General features: G+C 39.9%; 1 protein-coding gene across 2 annotated transcripts in view; it reads right to left on the bottom strand.

Annotated features, from left to right (window-relative positions):
- Nucleotides 1-21,244, bottom strand: part of RXFP2 (relaxin/insulin-like family peptide receptor 2) — a 62,181-nt gene that overhangs the window by 29,045 nt on the left and 11,892 nt on the right. For both annotated transcript variants that reach the window (XM_006763719.1, XM_006763718.1), the window contains exons 2-5: nt 13,798-13,944; nt 11,118-11,195; nt 7,952-8,057; nt 7,067-7,138 (exon numbers count right to left, since the gene is read on the bottom strand). In XM_006763719.1, the coding sequence (XP_006763782.1) occupies nt 7,067-7,138; nt 7,952-8,057; nt 11,118-11,195; nt 13,798-13,944 (403 nt within the window). The remainder of the gene's footprint in view (nt 1-7,066; nt 7,139-7,951; nt 8,058-11,117; nt 11,196-13,797; nt 13,945-21,244) is intronic.

Raw genomic sequence — 21,244 nt, forward strand, 5'->3', positions numbered from 1 at the left:
GCATGGGTGGGGGGCCAGCTGGTTAGCACCAAAGGGTGTCCCAGATCAGGGTGGGGGTCCTACTGGGGTGCCTGGCCAGTCTGAGTGAGGGGCTGAGGGCCGTTTTCAGGCTGGCGGGTGACTGCCCCCCTGCAGCCCAAGCTCCCAGCCTTTTTTTTTTCTGGGATTTATTTTTCTTCTATAATTGAAACTTTGTAGCATTGGGTGGACTCCACAGCCGGCCAGGGCCGGCAGGAAGCTTGGCTTCCTCCATCGCCGGGGCAACCAAGCCTCCGGCTTGCTCCAGTTCCATGGCTGCTGGCCGCCATCTTGGTTGGGTTAATTTGCATATAGTCATTCTGATTGGCTGGTGGGCATGACTTGGGCATAGCAAAGGCACGATCAATTAGCATCTTTGTCTTTTATTAGTGTAGATGTATTTATTTTTATTTTTATTTTTTTTGTTAATCCTCACACAAGGATTTTTTTCCCATTGATTTTGAGAGAGAGTGGAAGGGAGGGCAGGGTGGGGAGAGAGAAAAAGAGAGAGAGGAACATTGATATGAGAAACATCAATCTGTCGCCTCTCTTTCACGCCATCCTGACTGGGAATCCAACTGGCACCTTGGTATGTGCCCTGACTGGGAATCGAGCCCACAGTCTTTTGGTGTACAGGACAATGCTCCAACCAACTGAGCCACCCATCCAGAGCTGCATGACTCACCTGATGTGTGCAGCCTAACTGCCTTCACTGACACAAGTTAAGACTCCATCTCCTTAAATAATAAAGAGCTTCTAGTGTATTTAGCAAGCTTGTTGGCACCTGAGAGAGAACTGGAGTCTTAAGTGCCCTGTCTCAAACTCAGGTGCCAAATTTTTACTCTATTCTCTAGCATCCCCTTTCTTCTTTGAAGAATACTAGCTTGGTGAATATTAAGGGAAATTTGGAAACCTGACAATTTGGCAAGTGGTGTTCCCTTCTTATTCAGAGTGGAGATAAGAGTCCATTTAATATACTTTACATTGAATAGCTTCTCTAAGAATAACTGAATTCCAGCTGTTTCAGCTGTCAGGAGTTTTCAAGCAGAAACGCCAGGAATTTATGTATCTGGAACTAAAGCAAATATATACTTTAATGACAAGCATGTTTATGGGCTATTTTTTTTAACTCATCATGGTGTATTCATGAGCCAGGTGACTCATTGAATTACATTATGTTGCCAATGATTGCCTTGAACAAAAACCAGTCTAACATGGAATTCCTAAATTATATAAGGTTTATGTTACAATGAGTAGGAGAATGACTGGTAGTTTCCATGGTAGCAGTGAGAAAGTACTGTAGTCAGTCTCATAAATTATACTTTATTTCTCTGAAAGATCATCTTAAATTGCTCCTCCACCAAATTAGAAAGGCTTGATATTTTTAAAGATTATTAAAGTTAATAAGCTAATCAATAACAAAGCTTTCAGATAATTGAACAACATTTATTTACCTGGCAATAAAAATTTCATTTTGAGTTAGGAATTTATTCTTCTGAGCACCTAAATGACCTCAACTTCACTGTGAATATTTACAGCATTTCAGACCAGAGAGACTCATTTAATGTTAAATTTAGTATTTCTTAAGCTATATTCCCAAACAACTTAAGAATGCATATTAACTTTACTAGCTCAAAACCATCTAAAACACAAATTTATACATGCCCTTTCCCTGGTTAGACAGAATAAAGCTTGAATTCTTTAGCCTGGCATTTAAAGGCCCTACAATTATGATTCAATGACCTTCTAGCACATACACCATCATTTCCTGTGTACATACTTTTTTAAAAAGACAATCTGCCCTGTTCACTCTCTTCCCAATATCCTTTGAGTGCTTCTGCTTATGTTAATTTGTTTCTCCCTGCTGAAGATGCTCCCCACAATCTGTTTAGTATTGCATATCATTCCTTCAACAAATACTCATTGATTTTCAGCTATGTTTCAACATATGCAACAATGAGGGGCGGGGGTGGTGGCAGTAGTACCTGGTACATGAGAGAACCAGAAAGATCATCACACTTAGAGGGAGGGTATGGTGGTCAGTAAGCAGTTTCTTCAAAATTCAAGGACAAATGTGAGTAGTTCACAAAAATAAAATCAAAGTTGAAAAATGGTTTGTCATGTTCAAAACTCAGACAGTGAATAATAGTGTGGGCAATATCAATGTATTTCTATTATATTTTAGAAATAAGACAATTTTAATAAAAAGTTCAAGCCTACTATATGGATTCTATTTTATGATATTATGAAATAGTATACAAAATAAATTCTCAACTCCTACATAGTTTCTGTCTTCTCAGACAATGAAGATGATCTCAGACTGAAGGAAATAGAAAGGATATAGGACAGGAGATGTGAAAGCCCAAGACGGTAGAATATGTTAATCAAAATGAGTCTAAGTCCCATGGTTTGGAAGATGTCTCCTAGAAACTGAGAAACACAAAAATGAGAACACCAAGTCATGGTCAATTACTGAGGAATCTGGACAAAGGAAGAGCAGTTGGAAAATTAAAGATGGCAAATGCAATTTTAATTTTTCAAAAAGGGGAGAAGTGGATTTCATAAGCTACATTGGTTCTAGGAGAGATTGAAGAACAAGCTATTGCAATGCTGCTTTGTAAGCGACTCAGAGAGAAAGGGGATAAGGTAGTTCATGAAAAACAGGACAGGCAGACCAACTTGATTGTCTTTGAAAAAGTGATCAGACAAAAATGTGTGGCCAACATTGCTTATATGTTTATCAGGCATTGACATGGTGGTTTAATGATGTTTTTATGGACAAAAATAAAGATACACATTTTCTAAAGAATATTGGTAAAGAGGTCTTGGAAGATGACTGTCCTCTTCAGTGTTTCACTCTATGGCTTGAGTAAAGATGGATCATCTTATTTTCAGGTGATAGAATACTGGGAGTGAATTACGTTGGATGATCCAAAAAGATATTCATACTCTGGTAAGAAAAGCTGAATCTAGCAGGATGAGACTGGATAGGGGTACATTTAAGGATCCACAGCTAGCTCTCAAATGATCAGTGACAACTGCAAGATGGAGAGGCTATCACTTAGCAGTGATATATTTGACACAGGATTGGGAACTTTAGAGGCAAGATGGCTGTGAGTTAAGGGTATGAAGTAGCTACCAAAAGAGCGAATGTAACTTTAGCACATGTGAGGTTCAGAAAGGAAGTTCTATGGCCGCATTACAGTGACCATATTATTCTAGATACTACACACAGGGCAGAGTAGTGTCAGCAGATGATGACAGATTTAAAACCAGCCTCTTAGGGAAGAATCGAAGGTTCTGAGGCTGCTTGGAAAAAGGACTTGTGATGGGCTGCAGGGTGATGGTCAGTGTTAAATATCTTAAGAGTCACATAGAAGCCTGATTGGGTGTCTTTGATCAGTCTCATGAGGTGAATTTCAGAATGGGGGGAGCTTTTGAGTTGCTTGGGGAAGTAGTAGAGTTATGTGACAGGACACAGTTTATTAGCATATTGATATTGTTTAAAATTCCTTTCCCTCAGCAACCTTTAATTCCCTTCCTGGTTTATTTTTCTGCATAGCCCTAATCACTATCTAACACACTATGTATTTTATTATCTATGTATTTTATTATTTTATTTCTCCATTGGAGGTTAAGCTCTGTGAGAAGATGGCTTTTCATAGGTGTTTTCTGCTGTATATTCAGAGCCTGGCACCTCATAGATGCCAATAAGTATTTGTTGAAAGAATTAATGAACATGGGGTTTTTGACATCTTTTACCCACCTGCTCTCTACTATCCAAGAGCTCTGGGTTGCCCATCTGGTGTCTTCTTTTCCTGGGGATGGTTTGGATTTTGTACTTTGATCATTTGGGCTATAGTAATGCAGAATTAGGAAGAAAAATGAAAAAGTAGAAGGACAGGAGGGACAAGGGCTTGCCTGGGCAAGACTTTTCTGGCAGTTCAGGAGAAAGTGGCAGGAGGAGCTGAGGAATATGAGGAAAGAGGGTTGGAAGAGAGATTTTAAGGAAGGATTGCTGAGATTACGAGATGATGTAGGGTGTCTGAATAATGTTTGTAAAAGACCTGAGTTATTTTAAAATCAAAGCTTGGTCACTGGATGTTTTCATTGATAACAGCAATGTTCTGAGACTGAACAATGTTGGTGAACTCCCAAAAGACCATAGTCAGAGATTTGGCTTTGAGGTCAAGCTTCAGTACTTGTCAACTGGCTGACTTAGGACAAATGGCCTCTCTTCCCCAAGGGTGGGTTCCCATATTTCTGAAATAAATCTAATGATATCTTCCCTACCTGACAGACTTTGAGGGCCAAATTCCAAATGAGAATCCCAAATATAGGAATTCTTTCTAAATTAAAAAAAAAGATATATAAACATAAAGAATTGTATTTTATCCCCTGTGCTATCCCTTGCATATAATAGACATTTAGTGGATATTTACTGATGGGAGTCTTATAATCTATTATCTGTGAGTCTCAGGAGGGGAGGGGGAATCAAATTGCCTAGAAAGCATCAAATAACTTTCATCAAGAGAACCCCTGCTGGGTGATACCAGGCTATAATGTTTTACCTAAATTTTCGCAGACAAAGCAGAGTTAAACATTTACTTGGGAAAGTTTCCACCTGATCTGGCAACTAACATTAATTCCTACCTTTTTTCACACACAAAAATTGGAGCCTGAGTTATTTAAGCTAGTCCTCCCGTATTCTTCTTTTCAGTGAGCTAGCAGATACCATGCAAGGTAAGTATTAACCTAGAACAAAGCTATGGCTCAGTGGTCCAGGAAAGAACTTGGCCTACGAAGTCTAATTGTAATTCTCTTTACTTGATCCTTTAGTGACCGCCCCCTGCCTCCCCAGAAGTCAGCCTCCTTCAAATTAGAAGGCAAAAGGTATAGAAGGGAGTTCTGCATGAAGCAGAACAGGATGTGCTGGTAGAAGATTCAATTAGATGCTAAGAACAAATTCTTTCTATCTTGAAGTTTCTGGTTATTATAAATTAAACACAGTGGCCTGGCCAACGTGGCTCAGCAGTTGAGTGTCGACCTATGAACTAGGAGGTCATGGTTGGGTTCCTGGTCAGGGCACATGCACGAGTTTCAGGCTCAATTCCCAGTGTCAGGCATGTAGGAGGCAGCTGCTCAATTATTCCCTCTCATCACTGATGTTTTTATTTACCTCCCCCTCTCCCTTCCTCTCTTAAATCAATAAAATATACTTTAAAAGTAAAATAAACATTGCATTGAGCATCAGAAGATATGGGCTCTAATTCTGGCTTTTACACTAACTAGTTATAGATCTAGTAAGTTATTTAACCATTGCAGACTGTCATAAGTTACCTTAAGATTAGTAAGATTTAATTAGAAATTCATAAATCTTTCTCAAACTCCAGATAACAAAATTTAAAAGCTATTCTAAAGCACGAATCTTTTCCCTTCCTTTTTGCCAGTGCTATTTTATTTTTCCTCCCTTGAGCATTATTCAGGCTGCACAGAGGCAATATTGATCCCTATAATGAACAAGTGGTGATTTTATGAATTTCCAGTAAGATCAGAAGTAGTACAGTTAAAACCTTTTCCCTAGAGGAATCTGGAAACTCAGAGCTAAGGCATAGCTACTCCTGTGGGACAAGGACAATATGACCACATGCTCCAGGATGAAGCTGCAGGCTCCTACAGCAGATGGGATTTACAGAGGCTGTAATGAAACCTCGGCATGGTCCTGTCACACAAGGTCCTGTCATCCTTTGGTGACTTCCTTTCTTGGATGAGGGAGTCTGTTCCCAACTCACAACAACACAGAATTGTTGATGGGATTTCAAACCAAGTGCATCTGTTCAGGAGCAGCAAAGGATCAGATTGTTTTTATTCCTGGATTTTAACGTTCTCCTCCATATCTAATGTTGAAGAACCAAGCAATAAGATGGCACTGCCAAGGGGTCCTACAGTATTACCTTCCTAATTTTAAAATCTAGTCTAAGGATCATCCTGGCAAATGTAGAACTTGATCTCTTCATTATCCCAGAGTGACCAGGCTCAGAGGGACTGATACATAGCTACCAAACTCTCAAATGTTGAACATTCTCAATGTCTTTATTTAAATAGATGGTATCCCATTTCACTAATAGGAGTGTGTTTGGTGTCTATCCAAGGTAACTTCCAAAATACTTTAGAGTGAATAATTTGGGAAGTTAATCTAGTCATCATAAGGTTGCTCAGTGAGCAGGGAAGCAAAGCAAAAGCCATTTCTGTTTTGATGTGGATGCTGTCAAAAGATGGTTCATGCAAGTTGAGGTGGAGTTGGACAATCCACCTCTGTCCTCCAGAGAGATGATCTCAGGGATCACATCTCCCAGACCCTGGTTTTCTTTCTGGGACAATGCTGGAAGCATGTTGACACTTAGCTCCTCACTGACTAGAATTTCTTCACTGCTGACTGTGTGGTTTATTCACATTTTCTTTCCTCAGATATAATATCCCTGCTTTCACTAAGGTCACATTTTCTTCTGTCATCCTGAAAGACAGTTTGTATCTCAGCATTCTCTGTGTTAAATTATCTGATCTTTCCTGTCAGTGTTTTTTCTGTTTGTTTGTTTAATATACCTTTATTGTTGAAAGTTATTACAGATGTCCGTGTGTGTGTGTGTGTGTGTGTGTGTGTTATTTTGTTTTGTTTTGGTCAGTGTTTTTGTGCTAACACTCTTTTTCCAAGGTAAAAGGTGCAATTAGTGCCTCTGAATCTGCAATGTCATTTTCCAAATGACTTGGAGTAAAAGCACAGAACTATGTATTTTTTTGATTGAGCTGCTTCATCTGAACTCCAATTTAACTTCAAAAATGTTTATAATAAAACCAGTTCACTTTAAATTATGAAATGGAAAGATAATATACTTTTTAATGCTTTATTATCTAATATTAATTACATTTAGATAAGTAAATTTAATATAAAGATAATCAACTTTATATTTTGTTTTACTTTTAGATCAAAAACATCATAAACAAAACCCCACCGGATTTTCCCATTAATACACCCTTAATAGCTACTTACATCTTTTTAAGTTCCGTGTATTTGATGAAAACTTTACCTGGAAGACTGTGAATTTTGTTTTTCTTCAGAGACCTAAAATAGCATATAAAGAAGATTTCAGTAAGGATTTTATGACCAAGCAAACTCTTCCTGGAAGCTCTGTGCTTGCGAAGAGCCTTTCTGATGATCCTTCACTCCGCTTCACACATTTGAAAAGCACTGTTGTAACTGAAGACTTTCTCATGTGATAACAAAATGTCCATAGCACAAAATTAAAACAGCTTGCAAGCATTTGACCACTTTAGACAGTTGGCATAATAGACGGGGAAATCTATGGGGATTTAATTTTGTCTTTTATTCTTTGGATATTTTAATAGAACACAATAAACAAGACCCAAAAAACAACCAGCTTACGCATGCCCAAATTGTGATATGACAGCAAATTCCAGAGACTCTGAAAACATTATGCAAAGTACACAAACACATGCATGATTATGACACAACTAGCTTTGTAGCTCTCTTATACCTTCCTACTTCAAACAAATTACCACTTTTAAAAAGGAGGTAAAATAAGTGAGTGCTCTCCCTTATTTTGATTTTTAATTGTATAGTAATGGCATATTAACAACAATACATAAATCATAAAGTGAGTGAAAATAAGAACTCCGGATGACAGGCATTTGAGAGCTAAAGGATAACCTGGGTAACCTAACGTACAATGCTTAAGACGTTGTTTCCCCGGGAAGAACACACAGAATTCTTGGATGACAGGCGGTTTTAAACGGTATTTCTAATATTTTTTAATATACAAGTAACATAAAACATAACGAAGAGAGATTAGATCAGGCTCCACACTTTTCCAGTGACTTTAGGAGCAAATATCATTAAGATGTGAATTCTACTCACAGCAGCGTTACGTTGCTGGAAACGGGCGGCACCAACTTTAAGTCAGCGTTCACACACTCCAATTCTGTTTCTTTGCAGTCACAACGTGGTGGATACTGGTTTAGAACTAGGGGCCCAAAAGAGCAAGATTTCACTTGGCAAATACTTTAATTATGACTTTATCTCTGATAACTGACATTGTTCTCTTTTCTTTGAATGTATAACATTTATATGTTCATGAAATAATTCAGTCCCATAATAAAAGAAAATAAAAATTCTCTTGTAGTCAAATACTGACCAGTGTAGCATGCATCTCAGTTCAAGCTCCCAGTGTTCTTTTCATAGTCACTTAACAAGCGATTAGAAAGAAACCATAGAAATGTTTAAATAGCAAATTAACAAAAACCCAAACAAACAAACAAAATGTATAGGGAAACAAGATTATGTTCTCAATGAGGGACATTAGTATGTTTGAGTAAATCTTTAATGGGTATAATTGAGTCAATTCAATTTAATCAAGTGGCATAAAGAGGCAGCTCAATAAACACTTGTTGATTCAAATTAAATTCAAGTCTTTCCCCCCTTTAAACTCCTCTTAGAGAAGAGTTAGATGCAGGTTTTACAGTAGCCACCATCATGCCTATTAAAATCAACCAAGTCAGATACGCTCTCACCTGGGTTTTTTGTGTTTATTGCTATGAATTTAAGGTGGAAGGTAAAGGGTATAGAGCAGCTACAAAGCCAAGAAAACTGAAGGGTCATTTTTTGGAAGCGTTTAGAAGGAAAAAACAGTCTTCAGAACTTGCTCTGAAGGAGCCTTCATAATTATTAAGACAATGACATAAAGGAGTGAGAACTCTATGGTGAAACCAGACCAAGTTGGCCCATGGGACAATCAATCACATGTATGTGGTGGTGGTGCTGGGGGATGGTGGTCTGAGGGCGAACACCCATTTATGAAGCATTTGATTTTGCCTCTAATTCCATGGATATTTGTTTTGATGGAGCTAAGAAAGAGTTATTTTCAAAATTTAAGCTTTATTATTATTCATTTTAATCTGAGTATAAATTCTTTGTAATTGCTTAGCCCCTTTTAGACTACTTTTATCCAAACTCGATTTTAAAAATCAATTTCACTGACTTTTCATCAATTCAAGAAACTTGTGTTGAGTACCTACTTAATTCACAAGATGACTTCTAGTGTATAAAGTTTTGGAAAATATTCTATATCATTTATAAGTTTATGCTAATTAGCTCAACTTCCTAAATACTACTTCAATGTCTATTGATATTGAGAATAGTGTTATTTACATTGAAAACTTGTGGTTGGACACCTTTGTTTACCAATAAAAGAATTCCGTATAGCCCAAGCTGGTCCTGTTGCCTAAACCAGACTGTGAGCAGAACTTCCTCACCTGCAAGCTAACCTCACCCCAAGCTATCTGGAGTCTTCTGAAATGCCTCTTGCATCTCTACCTCACTCTTCCCCATGGTATTTTCTGGGTTCAGATTCTTAGTATTAGTCTGGAGCATTGCAAGAAACATAATAACCAGTATCTCTATCAGCATTCTTTCTCCTCAGGCAAGATTGACATTTGGATCAGATCACTGTCTGTTGTTGGGAGCTGTTCTGTGCACTTTAGGGTGTTCAGCAGTGTCTGTGGCCTCTGCCCACTAGATGCCAGTAGTAACCCACCTCCCTTCAGCTGTGACAACCCAAAATGTCTTCAAGCATTGTCAAATGTTCTGGCGGGATGAGTGGTGGGAGGGGAGTTTCCCAAGTTGAGAATCACCATTCTCATCTAATCTCTACAATTCTGATGGGAACATCATTATCACAAATACTTCTTATTGTGAGCCTTTTCTTCTTCATAAAAGAAAATTAGGCTCAAAACTTTGGTGGTTGCCCACGTGTACAGAAGTGATCTCCACAAAGGGGTGTTTACAAAATGACCCATTGTGGTGCAGGGAGAAACTATCAAAATTTTCAGTTATATTTATTTCTAATCTTTTAATTTACTCTTTTTAATTTCTAACTTTTATATATATTTGTGTATAATAAAATATATGATAAGTGGTAATTATAACCTGGTATTACAAAGTGTATAATATACTCTTAGTGTTGTATTTTATTGTTCATACACTTACATAATTATGTCTATGTGTGTACCTATATCATATATATTCTATATAATATAATATATTAGATTATTACACATATATGTAATATATGTGTATACATAGACACAATTCTGTCTAACATAGAGACCAAACTCCAAAGCATGCAGCCCAAATGCTTTATGGGCAGGCCCTATGTTTCCAGGTTCAGCTCCTGCTCTTCCCCCACCACACATTCAGCACCCTATGAAAGGCATTGAGAAATATGCCCTGTACCTTCTCCCCTCAGGATTTTGCTGATCTTTCTCTCCTGCTGACTCTGTTACCTCTTACCCTTCCCTCCATCCAATGACTTTCTAAGTTCATCTCAATGTCATCTTCTCTCTGGGTCTTTTCCCATCCATGGCAGAGCCGTTATTTCTTCCAAGGGATTTCCACGTTCCCTTATGCAAACACCATTCCTCAAGTTTTTCACTAATACTGAACCATTATTTAAGCATGTGTGAGCTAGGGCCACATCTTAGTATTAGACCCTCAATTTCTACTATAAGAGCTGAAAAGTAGTTGGTATGAAGAAAGTAATTAAAGGGAATAAGTTCTTTATTACTTATCATAATTAGTCCACACCTGTACATTCTTGCAATCAGAAACTAATACAATAATGAGCATGAATGAGCCCTAACCGGTTTGGCTCAGTGGATAGAGGGTCCCGGGTTTGATTCTGGCCAGGGGTATGTATCTTGGCTGCGGGCACATCCCCAGTAGGGGGTGTGCAGGAGGCAGCTGATTGATGTTTCTCTCTCCTCGATGTTTCTAACTCTCTATCCCTCTCCCTTCCTCTCTGTAAAAAAAATTAATAAAATATATTTTAAAAAATAAATAATAATGAGCATGAATGGAGCATTTTGTATTTTTCTCTTTACTTTTTCAGTCCCCAGGCATATAGTAGATATAGTGTGATCCTGAAACACATTGAACTGAAATGGAAATATAAAGGGAATTGATCACCTTCCTCATATAAACCTATACACCTCAAAACATCCAGAGTCATCGAAGCAATGCCACTTACAGCACTCCTGGGTGAATGCCACTTTATCAGCATTTCCATGGATTGTGCCAAATATAGTCGCCCATCCACTAGTGTCCCCTGTAAAATGGTGATGAATATGTGTCAGTTATGCTGTAAATCAAATGTCAAAGTGCAAAACAAAAGTCTAATAATTTGATAATAAAATCAGTTAAAATTGCTTTAAAGAATAGAATGATAGCATTGAAGATAAGAGAGAAAACACTAGGTAGACATCTAGAGTTTTTCTCTCTTTTGAAATTACAAAGATTTCAAATGTATGTATCATAAAATATATAATGGAAACATAGGGTATCCTTCAAAATGTATACACAGGCTTTGAATAATTATAAAGGCAATGTTTATTAAAATACATTTCTTTTTCAAGCTGAGCATCCTGGACTTTGCTGTGTCCCTTTGATTGCTAGCTGGGCAGTGCTAACAAGTTGCAGCTCTGTGGTATAAAACACATGGGATTCTTTCAGATTCAGAAGATCTGGGTCTTTTTGTCTACTCTGTGACTAACTAGGCATGTCAGCCTCTCTTGACACAGTCTCTTTGAGAAGAAAATGCACAGGTTATATTAGACAATATATACAGATTCAATATACAGGCTTAAAATGGCCTGTAAGACCCTTCATGATCTGGCTTCTGCTTAATTCTTCACCCTCTATATTCTTGTTCACTCTGTGCAAGCCACACTGGCTTTTTTTGTACCATAAACACATTGTCTTATTTCATGCAACCTCAGGGCCCTTGCACTTGCTTATTCCTTTGCCTGGAACTTTGTTCTTCCAGAATACTTAATGGTTTCCCTCTTCATTTCATTCTCAATTCAAACGTCATCTCAGAGAGGCTTTCTCTGGTATGTCTTTGAAGTAGCCCACCCTCCAAGTCACTTTCTAGCCCATTATCCTGTTTTATATACTTCCTGGCACTATCACTCTGAAATTATTTATTTATGTATAAGTTTATCCTTTTCCTTGTTCACATGGTCCATGTGAACTTTGCAAAGGCGAGATTATTGTCTCCCTTAAACCTGCTGGGTCCCAGTGATTTTGACAAGTTGTTTTGGGACATAGTGGGCACTCAACATGGGTCTGTTAAATAAATTCTCTAGGCAGGCCCATTCATATTGAACCAATTACAAAGCCATAACAAGGTAGTTATAGAAAGGCATTTAAAATTAAAATATGTATATCCAAGTAGAATTTAAAATATAATTTGTATCAAATATAATGCTTTGTAATACTGTGTTTTTATTTTAAACAACCTTTGTATATGAAAGTTCAGATAATTATATATATATATAAAGCCAGTGACCAGAATGCTTTAAGGACCAGAACAACCAGCTGCTATGACACCCACTGCGGTCAGCGAACTGGCCTGATCAGGGGGTGGGGCCGGCTGTCCAACCTCCCCTAGCTCCTCCCCCCAGATGGCCCCACCCCTGATCGGTGTTCCCCACCCCAATAGGGGGTGGGGCTGGCCAGCCAACCTCCTGCAGCCCCTCCCCCCACCTGGCTCCAACCAGGATCAGCACCCCCTCCACCCCTATAAGGGTTAGGGCTGGCCAGCCAACTGCCTGAAACCCCTCTCCTCAGCCTGCTCTGCCCCTGATGAGCCCCCACCACCCTGATTGGCCAAGCGCCCTTCCCCCCAGCCAACTCCACCCACAATTGGTCCTCCCCCCATTTGGGGGTGTGGCCAGCCAGCCCACTGCCCACTGCCCTTCCCCATGGCTGGCCCTGTCCCCAAGAGACCACCCCACCCCAATTGGGGGTGGGGCCCTCCTGCCAATTGCCCATGGCCCCTCCCCACAGCTGGCCAATCTCTCACTGTCTCCTTCTCCCAAAAGGCCTGGCCCTGGTCCATCCCAATTGGGGCTGGGCTGGCTGGACTCCACCCATGCACGAATTCATGCACTGGCCATCTAGTCCTATATAATAAAAGGGTAATATGCGAATAGACAGAATGGCAGAACAACCAAACAACCAATCAAAGCGTAATATGCTAATGATATACTATGTCTGCTCAACCACTTGCTATGATGTGCACTGACCACCAGGAGGCAGATACTCTGACCAGTAGGTTGGCTTGCTGCTGGGGTCTGGCCTATCAGGACTGAGCCAGATGGGCCAGACACACCCTGGAGCCCTCCCAGTCTCCCTCCTCTGCCCGATCGTGCTCTGGTGAGGTCCCTCAGACTGGCCTGCACCCTCTCACAATCTGGGATCCCTAAGGGGATGTTGGAGAGCCAGTTTCAGCCTGAACCCGCAGGCCACTCTTCTTGGGAGGGCACTAGACACAGGGCTCATGGCTGGCGAGTGCTTCTGCAGCAGCGCAAGCCTCTCCTGATCAGGAATGATTGGGCACGAGCCCGCGGCAGGCACAGTGGGACTGGAATGAGCAGAAGTGGCAGGTAGGAACTGAAGGAGGCATTGGACTATGGGTTTTGACCCATTCCCTGCAGGCCACCCAGAGGGATCTGACCCATGCATGAATTCGTGCACCAGGCCTCTAGTCATAAATAAATTTGGGAGCTATTATTTGTGTTACTAAGGGTTTCCCTATAGAATAACAAACCATGTTTTCCACTTCATTACAATTATTATCTGATTCACCCACAGTTTGAGGGTTCACATAATGGGGTACACATATGGAGCTGAGCGGGAGTCCTCACCACAGTTCTCCTCATCAGCACCATTCCCACAATCGTTCACACCATCGCAATGAAAAGCACGCGGCAAGCACTTGGTCAGATTCCCACAGGGGAAATATCCTTTTTGGCACAAAGGAGTGATTACATTGTCTTCAGTCAGTGCAAAATCTGTGTGAAAGAGAGGACACAAATCTTATGTAATAGCAAGAAAGCATTAATATGTCCAAACTTTTTTCATGTTGCCCCGTTTAATTTTCACAAAACCCTATGAGTTGAGTTTGTCTGGTGTTATTCATAATGCACAATTTCTATGAACAATTGCAATCATATCTAACATCAGCTACACCAAGAATGGTATCAAGGCTTATTCTGAAGTCACTTCAGGAAGTCTAAGTAAGCAATACCGAAGCAATTGTCCTCCTACTTTCGTAGAAAATCAAATCCACTCCTAGAAACAGAAAGGCTAGACTGTGAGCTCACAGGATCAAATTGCTGGATTTATTTACTCATTAATCTTTTACAAGAAGGATTTGAAGTGACTTGTAACAAAAAATACATATGCAAAAGACAGTGTAAGTATAACTTAGAAATCCAGAACAACATTTGAATAAGGCGATAATAGTAAGTAACAATATCTCATTGAGCTCACTGTGTGCTCGGTGGTTGGCACAGTGGTTTATCTCAGTTATTCTTGAGATAAATATACATATGTTTGAGGGATAAATACAGTCATCTATCTGGGAAGTCACAAAGGGCAGATTTGAGTCATCCCCCTGACTCCACGGGGCCATCTTAATCACTGCGCTATGAGAATATCAATTGAATAAGGAACCTACCTTTTAAGAAGCATAAGTCCCCTGTGAGAATGAACTAAAAATCATCTTCTTGGGCAGGGTACATAAGAGAAGATGAATGAAAGTTGAACAACTGCTACATTAAATGAAGAAACCCAGAAAGGAAAGATAACATTTACAGAGTTAACTATTTCTGACCATAAGATGACCAAGAAATTCCAGAAACTTAGATGTAAGAGACATTCTTGCAATTTTGAAAGAGTACTTTTCCAGGAAGTAAAGAGATGTGTTCTTTATACATATTCTGGTAGAATGGTGGAAGTCATGTATTTTTTAAAAGGAGTACAACATGAAACTTCACAGAAATTGATTTAGAAGAGTGTAGACTCAGGCATGGCTACAGTTCAGTATGACTAATGGAAAGGAGAGAGGGGTGTTGGCAAAGTGTCTCTAGCCACAACATTGAAGTTTGGCATCATGGCCAGGAATTTCCTTGGATTGGTGTGACAATGTTTTTAATATGGCAGAAGGACAGAGAACAAACCTTTGTGAAGCATCATCTACTTTGTGGCAGGTGTCTCCTAATTATTTCATTTAATAGCAACTTGGTGTGATTGGTGTTAATATCTACATGTAAAGATGAAGAAATGGAGACTGAAAACATGAAAGCACTTCGACTCTGGATCTTAGGAAAATGCCTTTGTGAGAGCTGGGCCCTCTAAGACATGCTGCCTGTAGCAAGGTGTTCTCCCAGCAGAATGATCACCAAGTTCTCCTAAAGTATATGAAGCCTGCTGGCCCTCATTGTTTAAGAAATAGTGCCTTTGTTTTAGGGCAGGAGTTTGATTTCCAGCACTAAAGCTATGTGTGAGTTACAAGTTAATGTTGACCTTTTAGTGATATCATTAGAGAATGAGTGGAGTATTGGATCACTTGAGTTTTAGTCCTCTAGGCAGCAAAGGCATAGAAGAGGAGAATCTGGCCCTCTCTTGGGAGCGGCCGGATGTAACAGTGCACATTCTCCCCAGAAGCTGAGGGTCTTCCCTGAGTGGAGAGCATGGCTCTCAAATGCTTTCCTGAAATCTCTGGACTTTTGTTCTTACAAAAGAAAAATCTATTTTTTCCACTATTGCTGCAGTGGTGGATGAATGATTTACTATCAGCAAATAGGCCCAGGACCAGTCAGATCTGACTATTTAAGGAAAACTTTTTCTGCTTCGGGGTTGGCTTGTGAAGTTGCTTCCCACGGGGACATGTATACTGAGTCATGGATTTTTAACTTATTTCTTATAAAGATTTTTGTAGAAAGCAGATTTATGAAAACTAGTAGTCCTCCTGTTTGAAATGTGTGTGAGTGAGGGTCAATATATTTTAGTGTAGTAGCTTTGACATTTTTTAAGATAGTAATTCACAGTTAAATTTTGTATCACATATAAATTTTACACACAGACTGTAAATAAAATTTCTTGAAATATTACTTGTTTTTACTTTGTGGGATGTACTCTGATCATTGTTATTCTATCATATTTGCTTGAAAAGGGATTACAAGCTTCGAAATTGATCTTATGATCCATCCACTAATAGGATGCTACCCAATGTTTATGATTTCACTCACATGTGAGATATAAAACAGAAAGCAACAAACTAATAAACAAAACAAATGCATAGAAACAGACAAAAACATGGAGGTTACCAAAAGGGGGGAAGGAGAAGGTGGAAGAGGATAAACGGTTCAAATATATGGTGATGGAGGAGACTAGACTTTGGGAATTGAACACATCATGCAATACACAGATGATGTATTATAGAATTGTGCACTTGAAGCATATATTTGTTTTAACCAATTTCATCCCAATAAATTTAATAAAATTAAAATAAATAGAAATATTGATTAGCAATAAAGTGCTCTGGAGACCATCAGACCTACCTGGATGAGCATTCTCTCAGTCACTCACTAGCTGTGTAAATTTTGAGCAAGCTCCTTAAGCTCTTTAATCTTGAGTTTTCTTTCATTTAAAATAAAGTTGATGATATCCCCCAATGGGTGTGTTTCAGGAGTGAGACAAGTTAATGCTTGTAAAATACTGGATAGTGCCTGGCCCATGTGGATCCTTCGGTTAATGTTGGCATACAGGCAAGTTCAACACAAGGTAAGAAATCAGGACTTTAATAAGGAAGCTCTAGTATCAAGTGTAAGCTTGCTGTACCTTAGCATTGCATGATTTTTTAATGTGACTTCTATGAAAGAAAAAATAGGAGCTATCATAAAGCTTCCTTTACTTCTTTATACTATTATATTTTAAAAACCATATGACATATGCGGTTTATATCTTAGGCAGCCTCAAATCGCCTTTGAAAGCTAATGGGGGAATTGTAAATGATAAATAAGCAATGAAAATACCTTCATAACCTATAAAATACTAATGATATTTTCTGAATGATCTAGAGGAGGTGATTAGATATATGATTAAATACAATTTTGAAGTAGAAAGCTGAGGCTGGGAAAATATTTTGAAGGCTTAGGTTATGCTCCCTTATGGAGGTGCCATAAAGATACACTTGAGTCCTTTGAAGGCTGGACCCAACTAAATATCTACTTCACAGGCGCAGACTCCCTTAGAGGGAGACAAGCAATTAGCTGTCACAGGAGGGATAGAGGTTATTTTCTTCTCCCAGAAAATACTGGGTTACATATAGCCAGTATGGGTGAGGGAAAAGGAGGGGAAGGGCTGACCACGTACAAACAGAAATGGTTGATTGCGTTTCTCCTAACTCCCCATCTTTCACCTGAGAATGTCTTCCTGAGGCATCTCAAGGTATAAATTTTATGATAGGAAAATAATGAAATGCAATCTATTCCCTACTCCCTGCCCTTTGTATCCTAAATCCCTCTTGTTCTATTTAGTGCCTGGTACTTACTTTATGCTCAGTAATGATTTTAATGAATAAGTGAATGAATAAATGAATGGGTTGGTTGGGAATAAACAAGAAATTGAAGAAAGCCCCTTTCAAGATGTAAACTTCCCAAAGTTGGAGCTCAGGGGCTAGGATCTCTGAGAGGAGCAGCAGCACCACTCAGAATAGTTCTGACATGACACCAAGGTGAAGCCAGCTCGTTTGCTGAGTCCATCTGCCAGAAGCTCTCCTACTTCTGCGAAGATTATTAGTGAGATTAAAAGCTGACCTTTGCAGGTAGATGATTTAATGTTTATTTGAAGGAAACTAGTAAAGTGTTCCTTAGAAGCTTTTATGTTGATGCCAACATGGGCCGGCAGGACCGGAGTGAGAGGGGGAGTGTGTGGACATGCACGGGTGTGTGTGTGTGTGTGTGTTAGGGACAGTCTGACGGTGTGTGCTCCCCTGGACAAGGAGCAGCTGCTACCTACACAGTCACTCTCTGGGCATGTCTCTGGCTTGAAGACAACCATCTAGAAGAGTTTATAAGGTCCTCTTTGGGAGGAGGCTGCAGGGAGCAGCAGCAGCTAGGCACCCAGAGTTGCCGCCACCCGGACTCACTGCAGGCTGGGCCCGAACCCACGTGCACCCTGCCCTGGGCCTAGCACACTCCAAGGACACAAACCAGGACTATGCGCCTAAGTAGACACCTGTGGGACCTCTTCATGACTGCCACTGACACGGCAGGGCTATCACCCCTGCTGTAGGCTTATCCACCACCACTGCTACTGTGCTGCCACCACTGCCTTAGAGCCCCACTGTTCATATCCACTGCCAGAGCTCAGGGGCAAGAACTGCACTGAAGGCCAGAGAGATAGATATAGCCTCAACCACCCTGGACCTACTAGACTGAGGACCTGAAGAGACTGAAGAGACTGCAGATCTGTGCGTGAGATGGGAGTGGCTGGGACTGAGAGATGTGGTCCCAAGGGCACTGGATGTGAAGACTGCAGAATGGGTACAGCAGTGGAAGCCTGGTGTGAAGTCCCTGGATAGAGTAGCATTAGCACCCTGCCTTTGTGCAGTGTGAGAAGTTCCTTCTGAGCAGTGGGAAGGACCATGCAATGGCGCTTAGGGCGAGTCTACACTGGAGGGGTCTGAAGGACACGCCCAATATTGAATCTGGGGGACTCTTCATTTCTTGGAGGAACTCGTGCTGGTGAGCAGAAAGGGGGTTGAACAGCATGACCAGGAAGAGGATCAGCCCTGCCTACCTAGAATACAGGGAAGGTGCCCTCTTTCCCACCAGCAAAACAGCTGCTTCTGACCTGACCTGTGATGACCTGAGGCAAGGGCAAACAGCCCTGGGTTGGAAATTCGTGCCTCTGCAGGTGGCAGAGAGGAGGTGCCAACAAACGAGGCTGAGCTGAGACCTTGAAAGAGAGGAAGCCCCCTCCCGCCACCCTTCCACCCAACAGCCAAGACCAGGATACTCCTGCAGAACCCAGCTCTGTGGGGGAAGGGAGAACAACTCAAAACAGGGAAAATTAGGGTTTGAGACTAGAGGCAGACCCAGCCTCTGGGATAAGAAGTCCCCGCTCAGTGGACTACTAGGGCCTTCAACATATTGGACCTCAATCAGGTTGCCCAGGGCCAGAAAAAGAGTGGCTCACATTAGCCTGCAACAGAGAAGTTTCCAGGAGGCCCAGGATAGACTCACCAACGGACTAGAGTCAACAACATCAGAGCAAAATCAAATGAGATTTACAAATAGCATACTCAAAGTTTTTTGAGTGTGTGAGTGTGTGTGTGTTTAAATATATTTTTATTGATTTCAGAGAGGGAGAGGGAGATAGAAACATCAACGATGAGAGAGAATCATTGATCAGCTACCTCCTGCACACCTCACAATGGAAAGCAAGCTGGCAACCCGGGCATGTACACTGACTGGGAATAGAACCATGATCTCCTGGTTCATAGGTTGATGCCCAACCACTGAGCAATGCTAGCCAGGCTGCTTTTGTTTAATGAGAGTGTGTGTTGAGTGTTTTTTGTTTGTTTGTTTGTTTGTTTTCTATAGTAGTTCTTTTAGCTTCCTTCTTGTTTCCATATTGCCATTTTTTCCTCTTCTTTCTGACATTTTCTTTATATCCAATATAAGTCTTTGGTCTCGTGTCTTTTAGTATTCTTTTTAGTTTTTCTTTGCTTTGCTTTCTCTTCTTTTTCCTTCTTAGTCTTTCCTGTTGTTGTTGTTGTTGTTGCTTTGTATAGCTTGATTTTTGTGGTGTTTTTGGTTTGGTCCTGCTGTGTCTTGTTCTGTTCTGTCAGCACCTGTATAACAGCTAACATTATGAGGTTGGGATTGAGCCCCACTGTCAGCAATTCAGAGGGGAGATCCCTCCCACAAATTTACCATTGAAACAACAACAAAAAATAAGTTACCTACAAATAAACTTAACTAAGCAAGGAGTTAAAAAACTTGTACTTGAAAAACGATAGGACATTGAAAAAGAAACAGAGGAAGATACAAACAAATGGAAAGGTATACCAGGTTCATGGATTGGAATAATTAACATCATTAAAATGTTCAGATTACCCAAAGCAATCTATATAGTCAAAGCAATTCCTATTAAAATACCAATGGCATACTTCACAAAACTAGAACAAATACTCCAAAAATGTATATGGAACCATAAAATACCCCGAATAGCCTCAGCAATCTTGAGAAAAAAGAAAAATGTTGGAGGGATCACAATACCGGATATCAAACTATATTACAAAGCCATTATAATCTAAACAGCCTGGTACTGTCACAAGAACAGGTATATAGACCAATGGAACAGAATAAAACACAGAAATTGACACACACCATTGTGGCCAATTAATATTTGACAAAGGAGGCAAGAACATACAATGAAGTCAAGACAGTCTTTTCAACAAATGGTCTTAGTAAAACTGGACAGACACATACAAAAAGATGAAACTAGACCACCAATTTACACCATACACAGGAATAAACTCAAAATGTATAAAAGACTTAATATAAGCCATGAAACCATAAAATTCCTAAAAGAAAACATAGGCAGTAACATCTCATGTAGCAGAATTTTTGCTGATACAACTCCCAAGGTAAGAGAAACAAAGGAAAAAATAAACAAATGGGACTACATAAAAATAAAAAGCTTCTGCACAGCAAAAGAAACCATCAAAATGAAAAGGGAATGCACTGTATAGCAGAACATATTTGCCAAGGATACATCTGATATGGTGTTAATCTCCAAAATATATAATCTACTCATACAACTCAACAAAAGGAATACAAACAATCCAATTGAAAAATGGGCAGGGGACATGAATAGACACTTCTCCAAAGAAGACATACATATAGCCAAGAGACATATGAAAAAATGCTCAAAGTCACCAATCATCAGAGAAATGAAAATTAAAACCACAATGAGATATCATCTCACACCTGTCAGATGGCTGTCATCAATAACTCAACAAACAACCTGTGCTGGCAAGGATGTGGAGAAATGGGATTACTAGTTCACTGCTGGTGGGAATATGGACACTGTAAAAGAACACTATGGAGTTTCCTCAAAAAATTAAAAATAGAACTTCCATTTGACCCTGCAATCCCATTTCTTGGAATATATTCTAAAAACCACGGAACACCAATCAGAAAGAATATATGCATCCCTATGTTCATAGCAGCATTATTTACAATAGCTGAGATTTAGAAACAGCCCAAGTGCCCATCAGTTGATGAATGGATAATA

The sequence above is a fragment of the Myotis davidii genome, unplaced genomic scaffold (genome assembly GCF_000327345.1).
Source record: "Myotis davidii unplaced genomic scaffold, ASM32734v1 scaffold119, whole genome shotgun sequence".
In the NCBI taxonomy this organism is placed as follows: domain Eukaryota; kingdom Metazoa; phylum Chordata; class Mammalia; order Chiroptera; family Vespertilionidae; genus Myotis; species Myotis davidii.